Source organism: Sus scrofa, chromosome 11, assembly GCF_000003025.6.
Source record: "Sus scrofa isolate TJ Tabasco breed Duroc chromosome 11, Sscrofa11.1, whole genome shotgun sequence".
In the NCBI taxonomy this organism is placed as follows: Eukaryota; Metazoa; Chordata; class Mammalia; order Artiodactyla; family Suidae; genus Sus; species Sus scrofa.
In genome coordinates this window covers 5512178-5534467 of record NC_010453.5, presented here as the reverse complement: position 1 = coordinate 5534467, position 22290 = coordinate 5512178, and the positions used below count along the sequence as shown (strand labels likewise).

Sequence of the window (22290 nt, the reverse complement as noted above, 5' to 3'; positions counted from 1 at the left end):
ATTACTTACTCTTCCTATTTATGAGTCAAATTATCTCGATAAAGTTGGAAAAAATATTACTCTCGCTAAAAGAAGCAAAACATACCCATTTGAGGTTGGTTAATAAGTCGTCCGGGAGAGAGTAAGACCCTCACCACACGCCAGAGAGGCAATAATTACTTCACACAGCTATGTAAGTATCCCACACACCCACACACATCTCCCATCCACAATTACTACGTAACAGTAAAGCCCATTTGTCACACTGCACAGTAAGAAAGATTTACTTAGAGACATTCTCTCTAACCAAGAACCCTGCCACATTTAATTAAAAATTTAACAATATTGGAGTTCCTGCTGTGGTGCAGTGGAAACAAATCTGACTAGGAACCATGAGGTTGCAGGTTCAACCCCTGGCCTCGATCAGTGGGTTAAGGATCCAGCACTGCCAGGGGCTGTGGTGCAGGTCACAGACGCAGCTCGGATCTGGCATTGCTATGACTGTGGTGTAGGCCAGCAGATGCAGCTCCGATTAGACCCCTAGCCTGGGAACCTCCATATGCCACTGGTGCAGCACTAAAGAGAAAAAAAGAAAGAAAAAAAGAAAAAAAAAAAAAAAAAACAGTATTAAGATTTTTCAAACTTTTTTTTCTTTTTTCTTTTTCTGGCTGCACCCGAGGCATGTGGAAGTTCCCAGGTTAGGGGCCGAATTGCAGCTGTAGCCACCAGCCCACACCACAGCCACAGCCACATCCACAGGGGATCCAAGCCAGGTCTGCGACCTACACCACAGCTCATGGCAACAATGGATCCTTCACCCACCAAGCAAGGCCAGGGATTGGACCCGGGTCCTCGTGGATACTAATACTAGTTGGATTCATTTCCACTGAGGCATAACGGGAACTCCACTTTTTTTCTTAATGATATTTTTGTCAGGAAACTGTCCCAAAGGAAAACTTTAAAAAATGTACAAAGCACTACATTTCAGGACTAAATCAGGCCAAATATTTATCTCACCAGATAATCATTAATTCAATTATTTGAGTAGTTAATAATAAAAGATAATGCACTAGGCACTGTGCTTGGCCCTGAGGCAAACAAGGATTTATAGAACATACACTATGTTCTAGAAGTTCACAGGCTGGCATTTCACAAGTGTAGGGAATGTGAACCCAATTCCACATTCCCAAGAGCTCAGAACATCCAGGTATCAAAATAAATAAATAAATAAAAATAAAATTCTCTAACTATACTGTGTCATACACTGCCAGCCTACAAGTTACACACTCATTAATTACAGCAATGTGAAGTACTACAGAAAAGTGAACCAATGATTAATATCGCCCAATTAGGCCAGAAGACCATACACTTAAATTGACCCCTGAAAGAAAGTCTGCTGAGTCAAGACAGAGACAGGCACAGCAAGCAAAGAGAATGCTGAAAGGCTGCAGCGGGGAGTTCCCGTCGTGGCGCAGTGGTTAACGAATCCGACTAGGAACCATGAGGTTGCGGGTTCGGTCCCTGCCCTTGCTCAGTGGGTTAACGATCCGGCGTCGCCGTGAGCTGTGGTGTAGGTCGCAGACGCGGCTCGGATCCCGCGTTGCTGTGGCTCTGGCGTAGGCTGGTGGCTACAGCTCCGATTAGACCCCTAGCCTGGGAACCTCCATGTGCCGTGGGAGCGGCCCGAGAAATGGCAAAAAGACAAAAAAAAAAGAAAGCCTGCAGCGGGAAGAACACGCTACTCTTGGTACCGAAACTAGCTCAGCAGGTCTGCAGCAGTAATCGCAGCTCAAGAGGCATCCTGGATACCTTTCTCAAAGATTTGGATTTTATTCCAATCACAAAGGACAAAGATAAAGAGGAGAAACGAGATCAGAGAGTCACCCAAGCAGTGGTCTGAAAGCTAAGGCCACAAGCAGGAAACTAGCTGAGAGTCCACGAGAAGAACAGTCCAGGTAGGAAGTGGAGCTGAGTCTAAACTGCACGTTGGTAACATTAAAAGTGAAGAGAATTTCAAAACAGCACCGTCAACAGATCTCAGCGACTGAATGATGTGGCAGACACGAAAGACAGAAGAATTACAAAGAGTTCACAAATCAGACAACTGGGTGATTACCAACAACCAAGACAGAGAGGGCCTGGCGTGGTCAATCCGCGTGCACAGACGCGTGTTAGCGAGAAAGCAAGTTTGAAGGAAAAACAGAGTCGGTCTTCCTTTTAGGCATCATGACATCCTGAAAGACTCATGCTGTGAGATGACGACACGCAGAAGCAGCTAGTGCTGAGCGCGCACAGAGGCCCAGGAGGCCGTGGCCACAGACCTACGCGTCCACAGCCGGAGGCGGCTGTGAAAAGCCAGCAGCTGAAGTCACGAAGAGAAGCACGATCACCCAGGGCGCTGAGTAGAGACCCAGAAAGGAGAGTCCAGGACAGGGCTGGGCAGAGTCCTGAGGACACAGCCACCGACACAGGGCCTGGAAGAACAGTCTCAGCGCTGGGAGGACAGGTCCGAGGACAGAGGAATGGGTGGCAACACCACACACCACGGCAGAGGTGAGCGAGAGCAGAGCCTCTGGTGGTTAGGCAACCTTGCCGAAAAGAGCTTGGAAAAGCACCAGTAAGTGGGGAGCATTTCTCAAACCGGATCACAGGTCCCCGAACACCCTGACCACAGAACACGGTTCCACACGAGCAGTCCTTGGTCCTGGGCTTCCAGAGCAGTGGAGCGCAAACACGATGTGCTCATGCGCTAGGAAGCAGAAACCAATGTCAAGGGAGAGACCATCTAAACCTGAAAAGGGAGAAACAACGGAAGACATTGCTAGAAAGACTGAAGACAGGTTCCGAAGGATACACCGAAAGAACGCCTGCTTGTCTGCAACGGGAGGAAAACAGTAAGAAAGGGTGTCAGTGAGAATGCTGAACACAGGCAGAAAGCCGACACGTGAGGTGGTTCCTTCTCAAAGATCTGCTCTGCAGAACTCAAGTCACTGACTCGGAAGTGACGGCGGGGATGTGCAGGTGTGGGGACTGTGTTCCAGGTTTACAGCGACAGGTCCACAGAGGAGAAGGGAAGAGGGTCTGGGATGGACTGTGGGTTACAAAGCAGAACAAACGTACACAGTAGTGTCATTTTAGCGTCACTCTTACAAATCCCAATCCACTCCATCTAAAACCATGTCCTGCGGTGCAGAGACTAGAAATCTGAAATAAAAAACCCAAAACTCAGTGAAAACCGAAGACAAGTATATCCGGTGGTTTTCCAAAACCTTAGGATCTGAAAAGCACCAACAACAAGCAACTAGAATTCACGGCAGAATGTGTGGGACAAGAGATTTTAATGTGAGCATTCTTACAAAGTGAATACTTATTAAGAAGTGCCATTTAATCAGACCACAAGGAGCAAAATCATCATCAAAAGACATGTTGACAAGTTTGAATCTCCTGATACACGTAGCAGCTCAACAGTTCTCATTCATCTGTATCACTGTTTGAGTAAGCTAAAACAACAGTAAGACTAATAATTTATGATGCATAACCCCACGACATCCACAGGTCTAGGACAAAACGAGTATGACTTTATTTAACATGTCATTACTTTCAGGTAAATCTTAACCTGAAATACCCTGAGAAGTTTACAAAATCATGCACTTCCCATCTTTTCATTCGAGTTGACATCTAACGAATGAATGAATGGGAACATATGTTATTCCTTCCAAAAAAGGCATTTTTAAAGTAATTTTAAAAACTATCCAAGCGAGTCAGCATTAAGATGAGCCCTTAAAAGACACCTAATGCCCTTGCGTCATTCTATATACACCACGGTGCCAGGCACATCTGAACATGCATGACAGATAGCACCCTAAATAAATGTAAACAGGAACCAAATTTAGGAATGATGAGGTCAAACTGGAGGAATTATTTAATATCTACTATTTGAACAGCAGATTCAAATAGAAATTTGAATCCTCACAACAGTACTGTAAGGTAGGTGATAAAATATTTCAACCCTGCACAACAACTGCTACGTAATCACAGAACAAATGAGACATCTCAAAGTCACATACAGATTGTCAGGCAGAGGAACGGGCAAGCATCACAGAGAGGAAGGGAGGTCCGAAGAGCATCTGAACTCAGGCGAAATAACGAATCACTAACGTGGCGTCTCAGGCGACCTTCCACTTACCACCTGCTTGGTGTTTAGACTGAGACCATGAGAAAGATATGAAACAGAGAAGCTGTGTCACTTACCATCACTGCTGAGAAGGAAGGAAGACCACTACCAGGCTCAGAAGATTGAAAAATATCAAGGACACTTGGACAATGTTATATTTTGAATTACCAAAAAAAAAAAACCCAAAATACCCAACTGAAGATCCTTTAACATTTCAAAAGAAATCACCACCCTATGTTCTAAATCAGTTGTGATAATAAAAACTAAACAACAGTAACATATGTTGGCTATAAATCCCAGAAAAATCTATGATCAATTTTTCAAAATATATAAAATTCTTAAATAAATTATCACAAATTTCACATTGCCTAAGAAAAGGAAATTACACAATAACATTTAGAGACAAGGAAAATACCTTAAAGGTACAAAAATAAACAACACATGCCTAGTCACATATATTTTACTATCTAATGGGAAAAGAAAAACAGGTAAACAAACTTAAAGCAGAATAAAATAATAGTAAAATAAAACCAAGTATTGTGTGAAAACAGTAAAAAAATTTTTTTTTCTTTGAGCTGTTTGAGCCAAGTATTCACACAGAGAAGGTCGAATTTGAGCTACATTTACAGGTAAAGGGAGGAAAGTAGTTTTGTCTGAGGCTCAATTAACAATGGTTCAGACACAAAATGGTACAGAGAACTGACAAGGTATTTCATGTGACATGAGGTATGAGAGATGCCACGCGATCAGAATTTAGTATGTGAGGCGATAAAGGGAGAGAGCCCCAGAAAGGCAGAACTGGTCCAGGAGGGATTCGACAAAAATTATTCAGAAGACACACTGCAGGGTAAAAACTATGTCAGCTGGGTTAAAAGAAGAAAAAGATACTGCAGAATTTTAAAGAATGGGGATTAGAGGCAGATAATATAGCAGGAAAATCCCAGGATTTAAAATTTAATAGATCTGGGCTAGAATCCCGGCTCTACCCCATAGCAACAATAAGTCTTTTCTAAATTGCAATTTCCATTTTTGTCAGATGGGGATAATAAGTCATCACTGTGGTAAACCCTTAACATGATGGCAAACGTAAATTGTCCAATGTATCATCTTTCAGTTAATGCAGAGTCAAACCTCAGTGGCTTCCTTCTCATAAAAAATGGCAGAACGTGGGAGATTTCAGGAAACAAGTGAAACTATGTCGCCTCAGTGACTGGGAAGATGATAAAGCCATTTACTAAAGAAGGAATATGAGAGAATACAAAAGCGGTAGATTTGGAGAACAGAGAAATACACTAAGTTTTAGACATGCCGAATTTGCAGTAATAGAGGGCTATTTATCCACACACAAAGACACCATGAAAAACTTGGGTCTTGAACTGAGAAGACAGTTCTAATAGAAATAAAACTTTGGAGTTTCCAGAGGAGTTCCCATTGTGGCCCAGCAGAAAAGAATCCGACTAGGAACCATGAGGTTGCAGGTTCGATCCCTGGCCTCGCTCAGTGGGTTAAGGATCCCGCATTGCCATGAGCTGTGGTATGGGTCACAGACACAGCTCAAATCTGGCATTGCTGTGGCTCTGGTGTAGGTCAGCAGCAACAGCTCCGATTAGACCCTCTAGCCTGGGAACCTCCGTATGATGCGAGTGCAGCCCTAAAAAGCTAAAAAAAAAAAAAAAAAGAAAAAAAATTTAAGAATCTGAAGCACACAGGGAAGAAGAACGAACAAGTGAGCCTAGAGCAGGAGCTCACAGGAACAAGGGTGAAACAGGGTCAAGAATGCAGAGAGGAAAGAGCTTCAAAGAGCAAGGCAGCCAGCAGTCTTAAGGACTGGATCAAACTGCTGGACCTGGTGATTAAGGACACCTCGGATAAGCTCTGACACTCTTTTCAGCAAAATGTGGATAATGCCAAACTGCAAGCATTAAAGGAATAAATGGGTTGTAAAGAAATCAGACTAGAATCTATTTCAAGGGTCCCCAGGAATTCTCTTGTGGCAGGTTAAAGATCCAGTGTTTTCACTACAGCTGTTTGGGTGTTTTTTGCTTTTGTTTTATTTTGCTTTTGCGGGCCACCTATGGCACATGGAAATTCCCAGGCGACGAATCAGAGATACAGCCACCAGCCTGCATCATAGCAACTTGGATCTGAGCTGCGTCTGTGACCTACACCGCAGCTCACGGCAATGCCAGATTCTTAACCCACTGAGCAAGGCCAGGGACTGAACCCACATCCTCATGGATACTAGTTGGGGTCCTTACCACCGAGCCACAACAAGAACGCCACTACAGCAGTTTGGGTCGCCACTGTGGCGTGGGTTCAATCCCTGGCCCAGGGACTTTCACATGCTGCAGGTGTAGCCAAATAATAAAAGAATCTTTTTTTTAATAAAAACAAAAAATATTTCAAGGTTCCCCAAGTGGAGACCCCACAAAAATAATAATGGAGACTATATGGGCATTATCAATATTTCAAACAGCAATACAAAAACTAAATTTACCCTCCACCAAACTACCTGCACAATATAGGGAAAATATTAAGTTTCTTTGACTCTCTAATTAGCATGTTACATATTTTAGAATGAAAGCATTAATCACTATTTTACAGTATCTTATGTCCAGAAGACACTCATATCATGAAATTCTTCCTAGAAAATAAAAAGATTATTAATACTAAAAAGGTTCGGAATCACTGGTCTCTTGAAAGAAATCCAGCACCAAAATGAATAAATGCAATTAAGAATGATCCAGGTAGAAACTTTCAGAGAAAGTTGTTGTTGTTTAAGGTTTTTGTTGATTAGTTTTGGGGTTGGTTTTCTTCCTCTTTTTTATTTTTTGGCTTTTGTCTTTTTAGGGCCGCACCTGAAGCATATGGAGGTTCCCAGGCTAGGGGTCAAATCTGAGCTGCAGCTGCCAGCTTATACCATAGCCACAGCAACGCAGGAACCGAGCCACATCTGCCATCTACACCACAGCTCATGGCAATGCCAGATCCTTAACCCACTGAGCAAGGCCAGAGATCGAACCTGCAACCTCATGGAAGCTAGTCAGATTCATTTCCGCTGAGCCATGTCGGGAACTCCTGGGTTGGTTTTCTTTTGTTTTCAGGAGTGGAAAAATTTGTTTGTCCAAAAGTTGTTTTCCATAAAGATGTTAGGTCAAGTTTAAGAAATCAGTGTGAAAAAAAATGGTCTAGAAAGATAGGTTGTTAAATGCTACCGAGGAAAAAAATGAGTCACAAGGAAAAGAGATTAACTTTACAAATATACATTTTACAGTCTACATCTGGAAAACTCTGTATGCATTCTCATCCTTAAAAAAAAGTTGCCACACAGAAGTTCAGTTAACCAGTTAGACAATTAAACCAAATACAACTAGAGCTACCCAGGGTGAAGAGATTTTGAAGCCTGACAGACATGGGTTCAAACTTCTGCTCCTCTACCAATTACTCTTCAACCTTAATGTTACTTGACTTCTCTGAAGATATTTCTTCATTGAACAATTGTTTCAGCTCCAGTGGAGACCAAAAGAGACAATATGTGTAACAAGCTTATTATTAGCACAATACCTGGCACAAGGTAACTATTTAAGATACATAGCTATAATTACTTTTTTTTTTTCTTTTTTAGGGCTGTACCTGCAGCATGTGGATACTCCCAGAGTAGGGGTAAAATCAAGAGCTACAACTGCCAGCCTATGCCACAGCCACACCAGATTTGAGCTACATCTGTAACCTATGCAGCACCCTGCTGCAATGCTGGATCCCTAACCCACTGGTGAGGCCCGGGATTGAACCTGCATCTTCTTGGATTCTAGTTGGGTTCTTAACCCACTGAGCCACAATGAGAAGTCTATAATTACCAAAATAAAACATAGATAAACATTTCTCTAAACTTTGGACTGAGATGACCCAAGCTTTAAAGAAAAGGAAATAAATGAAACAGGAAAGATTAATATATATGGCTATACAAACCTTTAAAATTCTTATATGTGAAAAATCTAAAATACTTAAAGATAAACATCATACAAATTTTAAAGGATTGGTATAGAACTGATTTATATAATCAATTTATTTATTTTTCTTATACAACTGTACTGACATACTCTTTGCTCTCCATGAACAGGTACCTAACTTAGAAAACCACAAAGAGAGTAACTGACACCAGGTGGGTATTTTTCAATACGTCAACACAAGACTGATAGTGCAAGGTATGACTGCCCCTCCAACATTAGGTCAAGCTAATAAGGCATTTCTTATAGCCTTTAAAACAAAAAACAAAAAACTGTTTCAACTATTTCAAGCACAAAATAATATTAGCACTTGAAATATTAGATTCAGATAACATCAATTCAATCTTTAGCAAACTGAGAGCAAATCTATCACTGTCTTTTTAACAAAAAATAAGCATAATTCTAGCATACATTCTTTTTTTTTTTGTCTTTTTTTTTTGCTATTTCTTTGGGGCCGCTCCCGCGGCATATGGAGGTTCCCAGGCTAGGGGTCGAATCGGAGCTGTAGCCACTAGCCTACACCAGAGCCACAGCAACGCGGGATCCGAGCCGCGTCTGCAACCTACACCACAGCTCACGGCAACGCCGGATCGTTAACCCACTGAGCAAGGGCAGGGATCGAACCCGCAACCTCATGGTTCCTAGTCGGATTCGTTAACCACTGCGCCATGACGGGAACTCCCCAGCACGCATTCTTATATTAACCAAATGATTTTTCAAGCTATGCTAAAAAGACGGCCACTGAGGCAAGGGGACAGCTGTCGGGGTCAGGTGCTATAACTCTGCCCCATGTGTTTCACCCCACAACCTACAAGCAGCTGCAGGTCCACCTGTATCTGTCCTTCTATAACTGGGGCCTGATTTATTTTCAGACTTTACTTTTTAAACTGAAAGAACAACCCACACCGTACCTCTCTCCTGATCTCAAAAACAAAAATTGGGTGAACTGTATTGCTACTCATAACTAACACATCCCCAACCTTCCGCTGAAACTTTAAGGGCTTGACTCCATGGGCCCTCCCAGCCCACATTTCCCTGCTTTTCCTTTTATCTAGAAAAATGCTACCAAATTTTCAATTGGGACAAATAACACGTCTTCTAATACTTTTGGAATAACTCCTTTATTTCTGTGCCCAAGACAACACAGATACTGCTATGGCATCAATAATTAAAACAGACCAAAACACTGTGGAACCGCTTTATAAGGTGGTGAGAGAAATAAAACCAAGTTTTTAACTTTGTTGTATCTTTTCTGTGTGTGGGAGGAGTATGTGGGATAACAGGCTTTTGGATGGCAATGCATTAGATATATTAAAAATACCAATTTATCAGAAAAGTTTGGGATAAAAGATATTCTACTTCCAGCTAGACCGAAATTTTGATTAATAAAGCTATTTTATAGTTACCAATGTCTTTAAATGAGAACATAATACTATTATTATCATTTATTATTAACAAATATTATGATTATAATCCAAATTAAAGTGGAATACAATTCAAATTATTTTGTAGGTACTTCAGATTTAGTCTTATACAAAAGTTAGCCTGTGAGTTATAAAAGTTTATTTTCATTAGCACTGATAATGCAAAGACTGAAACGTAGCTATAATAACTCTATGAAAATACACTATTTAGGTTGGTTTTCGAGCTAACACTTGACAAGTTTGTTTATGTGTAATCTCCTACTAAAAATGCACAAAGAGACAATATATGGAGCTTTCTGCTATTCAGACTCCAAATAAATGAGATTTTCTGTAAAAAAAAAAAAAATCTTATGACTTTTTAATGAAGCAACCTGAAGAACTTTGTGTATTAAAAATAAACTTAACTGTTAACAAAATCCAAAAAGGAAAAACTACATTTAATGAAAGAATAGGAAAATATACTACAAGCAGAGAAAGCCCAAAAAAGCCATTAACAAAATCATTTAGTTCATGTGCCCCTAACCTTAATTTCATAAAAGAAGAAAAAAAAAACCCAAAAATCCTAGGTGTGTCAGCTAGGCCATCCAATCTCATACCCACCACCCCACACAGACACAGAAAGCAGCCAAAATATTCACTTTCAAAAATGTCTAATAAAATTATTTTTACCTGTAAATTGTTTTCTGTGACTCTGTTCCACCAAACCATATTGATGGGTACTCCTGATTTACACCTGTCAGCAAGGCAGCCAATAGGGTTCTTTGCTTTTCGTGCCTTTGATCCCATCGGAACTAGCCTCTCCTCCAGCATCCCCAGGCGATACTTCCTTGGCTAGGAAAGAGAAGGAAAGAAACCAGGCCACTCCTAACATCCCCCACACTAATCTAAACTAACATGGCTGACACACACAAGGTATCAACAATGGTGGGATAGCAAACAAGTCAAACCTCTAAGACACTCCCTCTAAGGTCCTTATCACCCCCCCCCACCATTTCCCATCCCCAACCCCGACACACACAAACCTCTAAAATAACCCACAGCCCTAACAGGCTGGGCAACAATATTACATAAAACATGAGATGTTTTAGTGAAATACATTATAATCTGAGTTTATAAGACTTTAATGAACAGAAATTAACCTCTCAGCAAAATAAATGCTTTGCAAAATTTTTTCCACTGGCACTTACCTATTCTCACTGCAATATGAAGAAACGGCTCCAAAGACACAAAATATAGATAAAACAACTTCTTCAAAACGACATTTTTTTCTGCTCCCTATCTCACTACCTTATTTCCTACTGAGAATTACTCCACTTCAAAAGAAGAAGCTAATTCCTGAGGAATGAATTTTTTTACTTTGTCAAAATTTTATGCATATCAGGGCACAGTACAAATTGATCTCTCTTAAGCAGGAGCTCAACTTGTACTCAGTGAAAAATAATCTTAGGCTTTTAAAAGGTACACAAATTTCATTGGTCTTATAAACCTCAGTGATTTGAACAGATGGATACTAAATAAACTGTACAATACAAGCACAGACTCACTGACGGATATAATAATAAAGTTAGTACACAGTCTGAATAATGGTTGGCAGGGATTTTCAATGTGTCAAAGTTAACGACAGCTTCTAAGTCAACTATACCCCAGTAAAGTGAAGAGAAAAAAGTTCATGATAGTGTCCACCATCTTCTCTTAACTACAGCAAATTTGTAGTAAAAGGGAATTCACATGTTTTTCCCTTTAAGGATTACCGACCGACACACTCTTGAGAAGATATCTAATTTAAACATATATGTTATTTTAGTTCCTATTCATTTTCTTGAGACTGCTGAAGCCAACAGTTAAAATTAAAAATTAAACTTCAAAAAAGGTGTCACAGCCAAATACATAAAATATACAAAAAATAATTTTCCAATATAATAAAACAATTTCTTTTTAAATTTTTTTGGCTGCAACTGCAGCATGCAAAGTTCCCAGGCCAGGGATCAAACCCATGGCACAGAAGTGACCCAAGCCACAGCAGTGACAACACTGGATCCTTAACCCATTGAGCTACCAGGGAACTCCTAAGACAATCAACTGGAAGATAATACTTAATTTCTAAATTTCAAAATGACCTTGCAAATAATGCCTATGGAGATTACTTTAGCAAATTATATTCTCCAGTAACAAATGTGCCTCTGTTATGTTGTCTTCGATTTAAGAAGGAAAAAAACAAACTTGCATAAGAAAGTCGACCAGACTACCCATCTACCCAATAATTATAGCAGTGGGTAAAGTTTCATGAAGCTAAAATATTTCCACCTCCATGCAATCTTAGGTCATTTCAATTACTCTGTCTACATCGCAAACAACTTTTGTGAATGAGAATAGAAACCATATTATAAATGAAAGAATTTTAAAGCAAGTTATTTCTAACAACATAGTTCACAACTATAAAGCTTTAACATATAGCAAAAAAATATATAGCCTTAATTAAGTCTTCACTAACTTGAAATTTGTATTTTAGAAAATGTCTGGGCTAAAGATGACCCTATCAAAAAAGTTCAACACATCATAGAATATTTAAACAAAACCACAACCTGTCAAATCCGAACTATATAAGGACACCTAAATTCCAGTCATACATTTGAAAGCAAATTACTGCTTTAAATGCTCTTCTGCTACTGAGATCCTTCACAAATCCAGACTTGTTTTTTTGGTTGGTTTGGTCTTTTTAGGGCTGCACCTGGGCACACGGAAGTTCCGGGGCTACAGGTTGAGTTGGAGCTGCAGCTGCCCGCCTACGCTACAGTCACGGCCACGCCAGATCTGTGACCTACACCACAGCTCGCAGCGACACCAGATCCTTAACCCATCGAGCAAGGCCAGGGATCCAACCTGTGTTCTCATGGATACTAGCCGGCTGCTTAACCCGCTGAGCCATGACGCGAACTCCCAGATTTGTTTTTGGCCCAGTTATTATATTACTGAAATTTATTTTCTTATAATAGTGCATTAAGCAACACAGAAAAAAAGTTTTAAATAAATCCAACATCTAACGCTCCCTCCCCAGCAGCTCTCCTTATGTGTTTCTTATTTTCCAAAGAAGAATTCGTTATTCTTCTCCTTCTACCCCATCCCCCCAAAAAACTATGATTACCCCAAAGCCTTTCTTCTTACATAGAAGAGACCCCCAAACTTGTGCCATTACAGATTTAAGTTGCTTCAATAAAGAGAGATTAAAATCTAATCCGAAAGTAAAACCTTCCATGTGATGCTGAGTGAAAAGACCTACCGTAGCAATACCACTTCAACACTACAACCAACGGCGGAGAAATGCCATCCGAGGAGCGGGCAGCAACAAAAGCACGACGGTAAGCCAAGAGGCTAAGAACGTCCACGATGGCATTCGTTAGCTAATTCCCAAATTATGCGAACTATTATTTATCCCCTCAAGGGAACATGACTTTCAACTAAACATGCGAGAGCCTGCTTTGCATCAAGAACGGTCCTAAGTCCCTGGAACGTAATAATGAATAGAACACACACCTCTCCCTCAAAAAGAGGATATAACCCGTAGGAGGCAAGGTCACCCAAACAGCACACTCGCTGCGATATAAAAACGCATATATCATCATAAGGCATCAAGGGAACAGCGGCGAAGCAGGCCGCAGAGAGGGGATGAGTGCTGACAGAGCCGAAGGCGGGCTCGTGGGCCTAAGTGGGGCCCGGGGGAAGCAGAGCGCCAGGCGGACGTCTGCAGGCTGGGAAAACGCACAGGGAGAGGCAGGCGGGCACCGGTCCGTCCAGGGAAAACGACTCGTTCTCAGTCGCTCTTCGGGTGAGGGCCAATCCTGCCGGCAAAAGATGAGGCTGGAAGGAAAGCAGTGAAACGCAGCAACTGCTCTGTGCCCTGCTCCACGCAGTGCCAACTTCATTCCACGGGCAGCGGGGAACGCTTGAGAGCGAGCTTGCCAAGGAGCATGAAGCTGGCAGCGGGCCGGCAAAGCTGTTGGCTCTGGCCGTAACGCAGGTGGGGGTCCCCAGCGCAGCGCCACAGGCGTGGGGCGATTCTCGGCTGTGGAGAGGGTCCTGGGCCGCTGCAGAACATCTCGCAGCGGGGGCCCCAGCTGTGACACCACGCGTGTCTCTGACGTTCTGTGGGAGGAAGGGGACACAACCGTCCCCACGCGGGAATCACTGGTCTAAGCGGAGGATGGGAACTCCAGGAAGTGACGGTGGAAACAGAAGGTCTGGCTGGGACGAGGGCTGCTGGCTTTGAAACAACCACTGTGAGTCCAGGGATGCAGGGGCCGTGGCAAACCAAGAAGGCAAAGGGAAGATGAGGAAGTAAAAGGGCAGACCAAATGTTACGGCAAATGCTTATTTTCCCTTAAAGTCCTCGGAGTCCTACAAGATTCAAACTCTCCTCCAGAGCAAACATAAGCACACTCCCTCTTTCCTTTGCCTCACTTCCAACAATCCTTTCCTAGGCCAATCTTCAGAATGTGATGGTCAGGGGAAAAAAAGAAAAGAAAGAAAAGAAAAAAGGTTTGTTCCCTAGTTGATCATCCACTCTCGGTAGCTTTGCCAGCCCAGCCTGCTGGTTATTAGGAAATGGAAGCATTTTAACGGGGCATGACCTGTGGGCAAATAACCGGCTTTTCTGCCCAACCTCCTAGCAAGTCAACACTGTACGACAAAATTCCCAATCTCGTTTTGGTTTTGTGGTAAAATATCCATCAGAACATGTAACTTTTTTTCTCTCTCTAATATATACAATTTTTACTTTTTTTTTTTCTCTCTCTCTCTTTTTTGTCTTTTCTAGGGCCGCAGCCGCAGCATATGGAGGTTTCCAGGCTAGGGGTCAAATCGGAGCTGTAGCCGCAGGCCTACAGCACAGCCACAGGAACTTGGGATTTGAGCCGAGTCTGCGACCTATGCCACAGCTCAAGGCAACGCCGGATCCTTAACCCACTGGGTGAGGCCAGGGATGGAACCCACTGGATTCGTTAACCACAGAGCCACAACAGGAACTCCACAATTTTTACTTTAAATCTTAAGATTCACTACAAAGTGACTGATTTTTATCATTCCTCACAAAATGTAAACAAGCAACACAATAAGATACTAGTTGACAACAGTATTACCCTTTTCATTGAGCATTAAAAAAAAAACAAAAACCCAAAAAACCCGGGGCTTGAAGAGAAGAAGTAAGGGTAAGACCAAGCTGGAGAGTGTATTCTGGATTAGCACTTCTCAACTGCAACGAACACATGGATCTCCCGGGGATCGTGTTAAAGCTTCGACTTCCAGTTCAGGAGGCCTGAGAGAAGCCTGAGATTGTGCCTTTGTAAAGAGCTCCCAAGAGCCAGCAGGGCTGCTGGTCTAATCATCCCCCTTCAAGTGATAAAGTTCTAGAGAACGTCAAGAGAAAGTCCTGGATAAGAAACACTTGGTGGTAAAACAGAAATTGGGGGCACCCCCCAAAACAAAAAGGGATAGAGGTTCAAACAGTTACTGTCCCAACTCCCTGCAGCTTCACCTAAGTCCTCAGAGCCTGCAGGATTATTACCCAACCCCCTGGCTCTTCCATAGAAGCCCCTTCCAATGGCTTAGGACTAAAGTCGTCCACTCTCGTTCCTAACAAATAAGTCTTCAGACTATGTCAAAAGAAAGAACGAACAATTAAAACTGGTTTGGGAAGTTGCTGTGTGGCGCAGTGGGCTAAGGATCCAGCGTTGCTGCATCTACAGGCACAGGTCGCAATGGCAGTACAAGATCAATCCCTGGCCCAGGAACTTGTACATGCCGTGGGCGCAGCCAAAAAAATAAATGAATAAACTTTTTCTAAAAAGCTAATTCTTAGGACTATTTCAAAAGCGTAAATGTACACACTTTTTTCTCTCAGTCATTTACCTAACACTCAGCCAAAGACTCTCTGCCCTTTCTAGAAATACAATGAGATCCCGCTACCCCTAAAAAGTTCAGTCTACCAAAAGAAAAACCTATTAATATCACTGCTCGTATAGGAAACGTTATTACAGACCAATTTTCAGAGCACAATTCTTTTGATAAAACTGCAAAAGAGCATCATCTCTGTGATGCTTGACATTTCAGGCCTTGTTATTACACATCATAATCTAATTACTAGCCATAAACTCAAGAGGTCAATTGTTACCCTAGGATGAAAAATTTCCAAGAGCCTGAATTTTAAGAATTTAAGGACCCCCTTTAAACATCAAAAACATAGTATCTGTGCTTTCATTTATACTCTGAAACAACGCATGATGATTTAAAGTTACTACGTGTGGTACTTTTAAACAGTCTACATTTTATTAATCAGAACACACTCAGAAAATTAGTACACATACATGAAACATCTCCACTGAGACAACGTTTAATGACTATGGTAACTCACTGCCTTTCGCAGCAATAACTCAGCAGCCCACCTCCTGCCACTCCTGGGGTCTGAGGTCCACTAAGAGAAACCTCTGGCGTAGAAATTACTAAATATTTATTTGAAAATAAACTCTTTCACAACCTCTCCTGGCCCATAATGGTCTTCTCTAACTTAATTAAATGCCGTGATGGTTTAGCACATTTGTTATTATGAGAACTTAATATGGAAATATAAGATTTTATTTCCATTAACCATCAATGCTTAATCTAAACTCACTGGGGAAAAAAAACAGGCCATAAACTGATTAAAACTATTTGAATATTTAAAATAAAATAAATGAGCTAATCTCCATATAGACATAAGGAACTACTCGTATCTAATTAAGTAGGTGTGTTAATACACCTGGATTTTAAAGACCCCTACATCTAATCAATTTAGAATAGTAACTGCAAAGCTATAAATGATTGTAGATTGGGTGCCAATCAATTTTCTCCAGAGGCAAAAGATTTTAAAAAAATCAAAACCAAAAATGAGGAGCTCCCACTGTGGCTCAGCGGGTTAAGATCCCAACATAGGGTCCATCAGGATGTAGATTCAATCCCCGGCCTAGCTCAGTGTGTTAAGGATCCTGCGGCGCTGCAAGCAGCGGCCTAAGTCGCAGATTCAGCTCAGATGTGGTAGTGCCGTGGCTACAGCATAGGCCCCAGCTGTAGCTCTGATTCAACCCTAGCCCAGGAACTTCCGTACGCCACAGATGCGGCTATAAAAAGAAAAACCAAAAACAAGTCAGCCTCAAAGATTACACTGTCTTGGCTTTCCATGGAAATATACTGGGTCCCTTACACTTTCATTGTTTAAATAAAGACAACTGCAGGATGGGACAGTGAGTAGACTGTCACAATTAAAGACTCATGGGCAGATAAACAGCTATAAGTAATAAAAAAAGACTTTAATTTGTGGAGTCAATACACAAATCACCCATAGGTTGAGAAGATGAAAACAGGGTGCTGCTAGGTAAAAAGTAATCTCAATTACATCAATTATAGCAGATCAGGATTTACACACACACATATTTTTCGAGCTCTACTGAGTCAGATCCTGGGAGAAGAGGTCCATAATATTACCTACATAAATTTAAGAAAGCCTGCAAAGCATTCATTACTTCTATCTTTAAAACCTCAATGTTAAAATGGAGTTTTATGCCACCAAAAATGCAAACAGTTGGAATAACCTTGTTAGAATTGGAAAACCAAACCACAATTTCTTTCATTCTTCTGCTTTAGAACAGAACCAGAGTACAAGATGTAGAAAAACCAAATACCACACCAAAGGTATTCCAATATTTTAAGTGTGAATGAATAATGTTGTCTTAAGTCATGAAAAATTATTTCTACAAGAAACTATCATCTGTAATGACTACAAAAATTTTCATATGCATTTCAGTCCCTTGTCAAAAGCAACCATCATGCCAAGTGCCTATTTGTTCATTAGCAAAAGACTCCCTTTTGATTTATTTATGTGTATGCTTGCTTAAACTCAGTCTTAAAGCAGAAAATCTTCATCAATGCTCTCTACTTAAGTTTACAACTGAACTTAAACTAGGTAGTGGTTCATCAAAAGTAATCTTATGTACATTCATCAACAAATAAGCATATGTTTTTAAATTGCAGAATTATAAGCAATAAAAGACTACAACAACTACCTTTTGACAAGCATAAGGTACTATACCAAGCACTTTACACTCATTAACATATTTAATATTCAAAATTCTGTGAGATAAGCATTATTATAGTACCACCCTTACAGATAAGAAGGGGGACGGTTTAGAGGGTTATTTTAGAAGCGGTTAAAATAACTTGTCTATAATCTCACAACTAACACAAGGTCAGGCTCCAGAGCTTGTTCTCTTAACTATGGTATTATGCCTCTAATTCAAGGAAAAAAAAAAATGTGTTCTATATTCTATAATATTCCTTAACATATTACAATCTTAACAGTATTCTAGCTAATCCTAAAATGACCAAATACAAACTCCTAAATGAAGTCAATCTCTCTCTGAATCTAACTGGCATGGATGGGATCAATGAGAAACAACAGCTACAGAGACTTCATTCGAAGAAATAAAATGAATCCACTTCCCCACTCGACATTTTCAAAATATAAGAACAAGTCTTGGAATTAAGTAGAGTTGAGAAAAATTACACAGTTTGGGTTAAATCTAGCTGAAAACGTAGGCTGGCATGTCTGTGGATGAGAATTCTAAACTCATCTTTACTAATTTATTCCTGACCCCTACTTACCTAGGAAAACAGGGATGAAAGCACCAGTTAATAATCTCAGAATGATTTACTAGTTCCCAGTGGCAAGTGCACCACAATTTTACTTAAGCATCATCATTAGGGAAGAACCAACTCAAAATCCCCAAAGCTAAAGCTAAATAATGACTCTAGTCAGCAGTATTACATACTATATACAAAAGCCATACTGTTTCAGTTCACGTTTAAATGCAGTAAAATGACAAACACCAAGCCACCATGCACACCTAAAAAAAATGCCTCCAAAACAAAAACCTGTCATGGGATCCTTTCAAATCAAGAGAACAAAATTCCCTCGCAATCATAAATTTTGAAAACTCTTAACAAAAGCAAGTTGTCTCTGCACACAAAGTACCAATTAAAGTACAGAAAGAACTTGGCTGAACTCAATTTGTTACAACAAAATTTAATCTGTTTTTTCCAAAGCACACCTTTATCTCAACACACTCCTCAAAGTTCACACTAGAGTTCTCTTTATTCAACAGGAAAATAAAATGAATTCTTTTGAGGTTGAGCCCTTTTCTTTAGGAACTATCATACTTTTAAACAAATTTCAATCTAATCTAACCCGACATTTTAAGAAAAGCATGGACTGACTGGAGTTAATACAAAGAATGTCACGTTCAAGTCTGACAATTAAAATGCAGAAAAAAGAGAACATATCTGTTTGCTAAGCAAAGCTGAGTATTACGGATCATTTGCAATAAAAATGACAGTAAATTCAATTACATAAAAACAATGACAGTTCTTCCAATATAAAACCACTAGCTCATCAGACAGGGAATTATCATGTTACTTTAACAAAAATGAGCTTAATATTTTGTTCTTTTTTAATGTACTTAATAAAAGAGTAAGTATGACATTTCAAAGTTGATGGCATAAATTATTTGCAAAATTCAAAGCAGAAGCTTAAATGTCTAACACACAGAGTTTACAACAAATTAAAAAGGGATAACCCAACAGGAAAATAAGCAAAGGACACGAAGGAAACACCAAAGGTAAATAAACATAAAAGAAGCTCAACAGTACCAGTGATCAATTTTTTTTTTTTTTTTAAATGAGAGTTGCAACGTTTATTTCAGGTTCTCTCTTGGGGGTTTTTTTGTATTTTTTTTTTTCTTTTTTGCCACACAGGCAGTATGTGGGAATTCCTGGGCCAGGGGTTGAACCTACGCACAGCAGCAACCAGAGCCACAGCGGTGAGAACGCAGGCGCCTCAACCCGCTAGGCCATCAGAGAACCCCCAGCGATCGAATTTAAACAACAGGTTTCTGCCTATCAAATGACGGCACTGAAGATTTCACATCTCGGTGTTTTCAAGACTGTGGAAAAACCAGCACCGAAGAGTAGAAATATAATTTTTATCAGCATTTCTGAGAAGTTAGCTATTAGTTATTAAGAGCTTGTGTCTTCTCACCCTGGAAACTCACACTACTTGCAGAAACTTAGACTGAGATAACACATAAATGGAAAAAGCAGCAAGGACAAGGCCAAGTGCACGTTTCATCTCCTCTGCTGTTCATTACCGATGTCCCTCTCTCCACCACCTCTTCATTTTTCACCTTATAGAAGACGCCAGCATTGTACCTAGACAGATTTTTTTTCTCTAAAATGTAACTAAATTATCTAAATTATTCCAAATACATTACTTGATCTCTCAGAACTTCCATTACCCAATCTGTAAAATGGAAAAAAATACCTTCTTTGAGAAAGAACTGTTGGGGTGACTAAATGACATAGTAAAATTATACAATATTTAATTTCATAAAAGAATTATCATATTACCTAAACATATAGAAAATCATTGTCAACTTACATAAAATCAAGTTTCTGTCTGCCACTGACTGCATGAGAAAATCCCCGATGTATTTTCACCACATTTGAAGGGTATGTTTGAGAACCTAACAGCTATGTGGGGAGGAGGCAAAAATTAATGACGGGGGAGGAGGGGCCCAGACACCTCAAAGAGAAGACAGACATCCTCAAAGCAACCACAGGAGCACGGCTTCTCCAACACACCACTCTAATACAGCCTGATCCAGAGTGAACAGCAACAGGTAATTATTTATTTAATGAGAGTTAGCAATTCCCACACAAAGCTAGAGAGGTGTAGCTAAGACCAATGTTCACCAGCAATGACAGCTTCCATTTATGGGGCATTTCTCATTTAGTCCCTGTGACAATTCTACACAGCAGGTACTAAGTATTATTCCCATTTTGCAAATGAAAAAACAGAAAGGTTTAATTAAGCTTAAAGAAACAGACAGGCCTTCTCCTGTGGTGCAGCAGGTTAAGGCTCTGGCACTGTCACCGCAGCGGCCCAGGTCTCTGTGGTGGTGTGGGTTTGACCCCTGGCCCTGGGAACTACCACATGCCACAGGTGGAGCAAAAAGTAAAATAAAAAAATAAAAGCTGCAGGGAGGAAGGGAGAGAGGGAAGGAAACAAGACAGTGAAGACACAGATTCCATTCAGAAGGCCTGGCATCCAACTCCAACCCCAACCCTGGCCATTACTCAACACTACCGGGTTATTCCTATTCCTAATTGTTTGCCCTTTGAGAGAAATAAAGGCTCACCCTGAGGCTCGGAGCAAGCTAGAAACAAGAACCGTGGTGCTCCCGGGCCTACGGGAACGTGGACTCCAACAACTACCAGCTTCTGGAAAGACCCCACATGCATCTCTACATCTAAAACCTGGGAACATTCCCACAGAGGGGCAAGGGGAGGCCAACAGGGGTTCAGTCGGCTCCAGTCAAAGAAAAGCTCTGAGTGTATGAATGTGGAAATCTAAGCACAATTTTCCATAGAAACATTACTGCACAGTACTCATGGGTAAAAGAAACCTAAATACTAAGTAATCCGACATTTGAGAATAAAGATATTGTCTAATGCTTTTACAGGGGAAGTTTTAGATTGTGATTCCTGTTAAGATTTTAGATATTTTTCATTATCTTCTCCATTTTCTCATCTTCATTTTTCCCAACATCAATTCTTGGTTCCATGTTCAAAAATGAACCTAACCATAGAAGGCTTAAGGAAAAGACTTATATCCCAGATTGTCCACGCCATAAGCCTATTAATTTCTCCAAATTAACTTTAGCTTTCTCCATAAAAGAACTCCACCAGTTTGTTATTCCTATTTGGTTCCCTATATAAAAGTAAATAAGGGAAAAGTCATCTTTCGAAGACATTAGCACAGAAATGCTACACAAAATTTATACGTCAAATTATTCAGAAAATATATGAAACATCTATCAGTAAACTGTGTAATAATAAAGACAGAAAAGGGGAACGATGCTCTTAAAATTAGAGAACAGTGGGAAGGAGGTTCCAAACTGAGCTCGAACAAGGAAAGATGTATAGAAAATGCTGCTAGTGAACTCCTACCTCAAGCAGAATCATCCAGAACTAGGCATCCACCAGCTACCACAAATCAACTCTCAGTGGGTAAGCCAGCCTCTTCTGATCCCACTCCCTCATCCTGACAAAGAGCTTTGAAATCTCCAACAGAAGAAATAAACATGATACTTCACAAGTCTTTGTCCTCAATACGCAAAGAATTTAACTCACTATTAAAGTCTAAAAAATTTACAGAAGTGAAAATCTGTTATTCCACTATTAGAAGTAAAACACAGGCGTTCTCTTGTGGCACAGTGGGTTAAGGATCCAGCATTGTCACTGCAGTGGCTTGGGCAGGTTCAGTTTCTGGCCCATGAACTTCCTCATGCCACAAGTGGGGCCAAAAAAAAAAAAAAAAGAAATAAAATGTAAATGCCCAGGTAAAGCTGCATATTGATTAGTAGATATATCATACTAAAGTACAATTAAAACAAGAAATGTAAATGATAAGCACCAAAGCCTTTTTGCTTTTATGTGGGGAGGAGACAAAGCTGAATAGGAAAATGACTAAATGACTAAGAAAGAGGGCAAAGAAGAGCCAAGAAAGATATAAAATAAGCCAAGATTACCAGATGCAAGTTTCTTTTTTCTTTCTTTTTTTTTTTTT

The 22290-nt window shown here is 40.5% G+C and overlaps 1 protein-coding gene across 8 annotated transcripts in view; it reads right to left on the bottom strand.

Annotated features, from left to right (window-relative positions):
* Nucleotides 1-22290, bottom strand: part of PAN3 (PAN3 poly(A) specific ribonuclease subunit) — a 127440-nt gene that overhangs the window by 79991 nt on the left and 25159 nt on the right. For 7 of the 8 annotated variants that reach the window (XR_002336631.1, XM_021065522.1, XM_005668294.3 and 4 more), the window contains one exon: nt 10254-10415. The exons of the other annotated variant lie outside the window; for it this stretch is intronic. Coding sequence is in view for 6 of the 7 variants with exons in the window: in XM_021065522.1 (XP_020921181.1) it covers nt 10254-10415 (162 nt within the window). In the remaining variant the exon portion in view is untranslated. The remainder of the gene's footprint in view (nt 1-10253; nt 10416-22290) is intronic. 8 annotated transcript variants of the gene reach the window in all.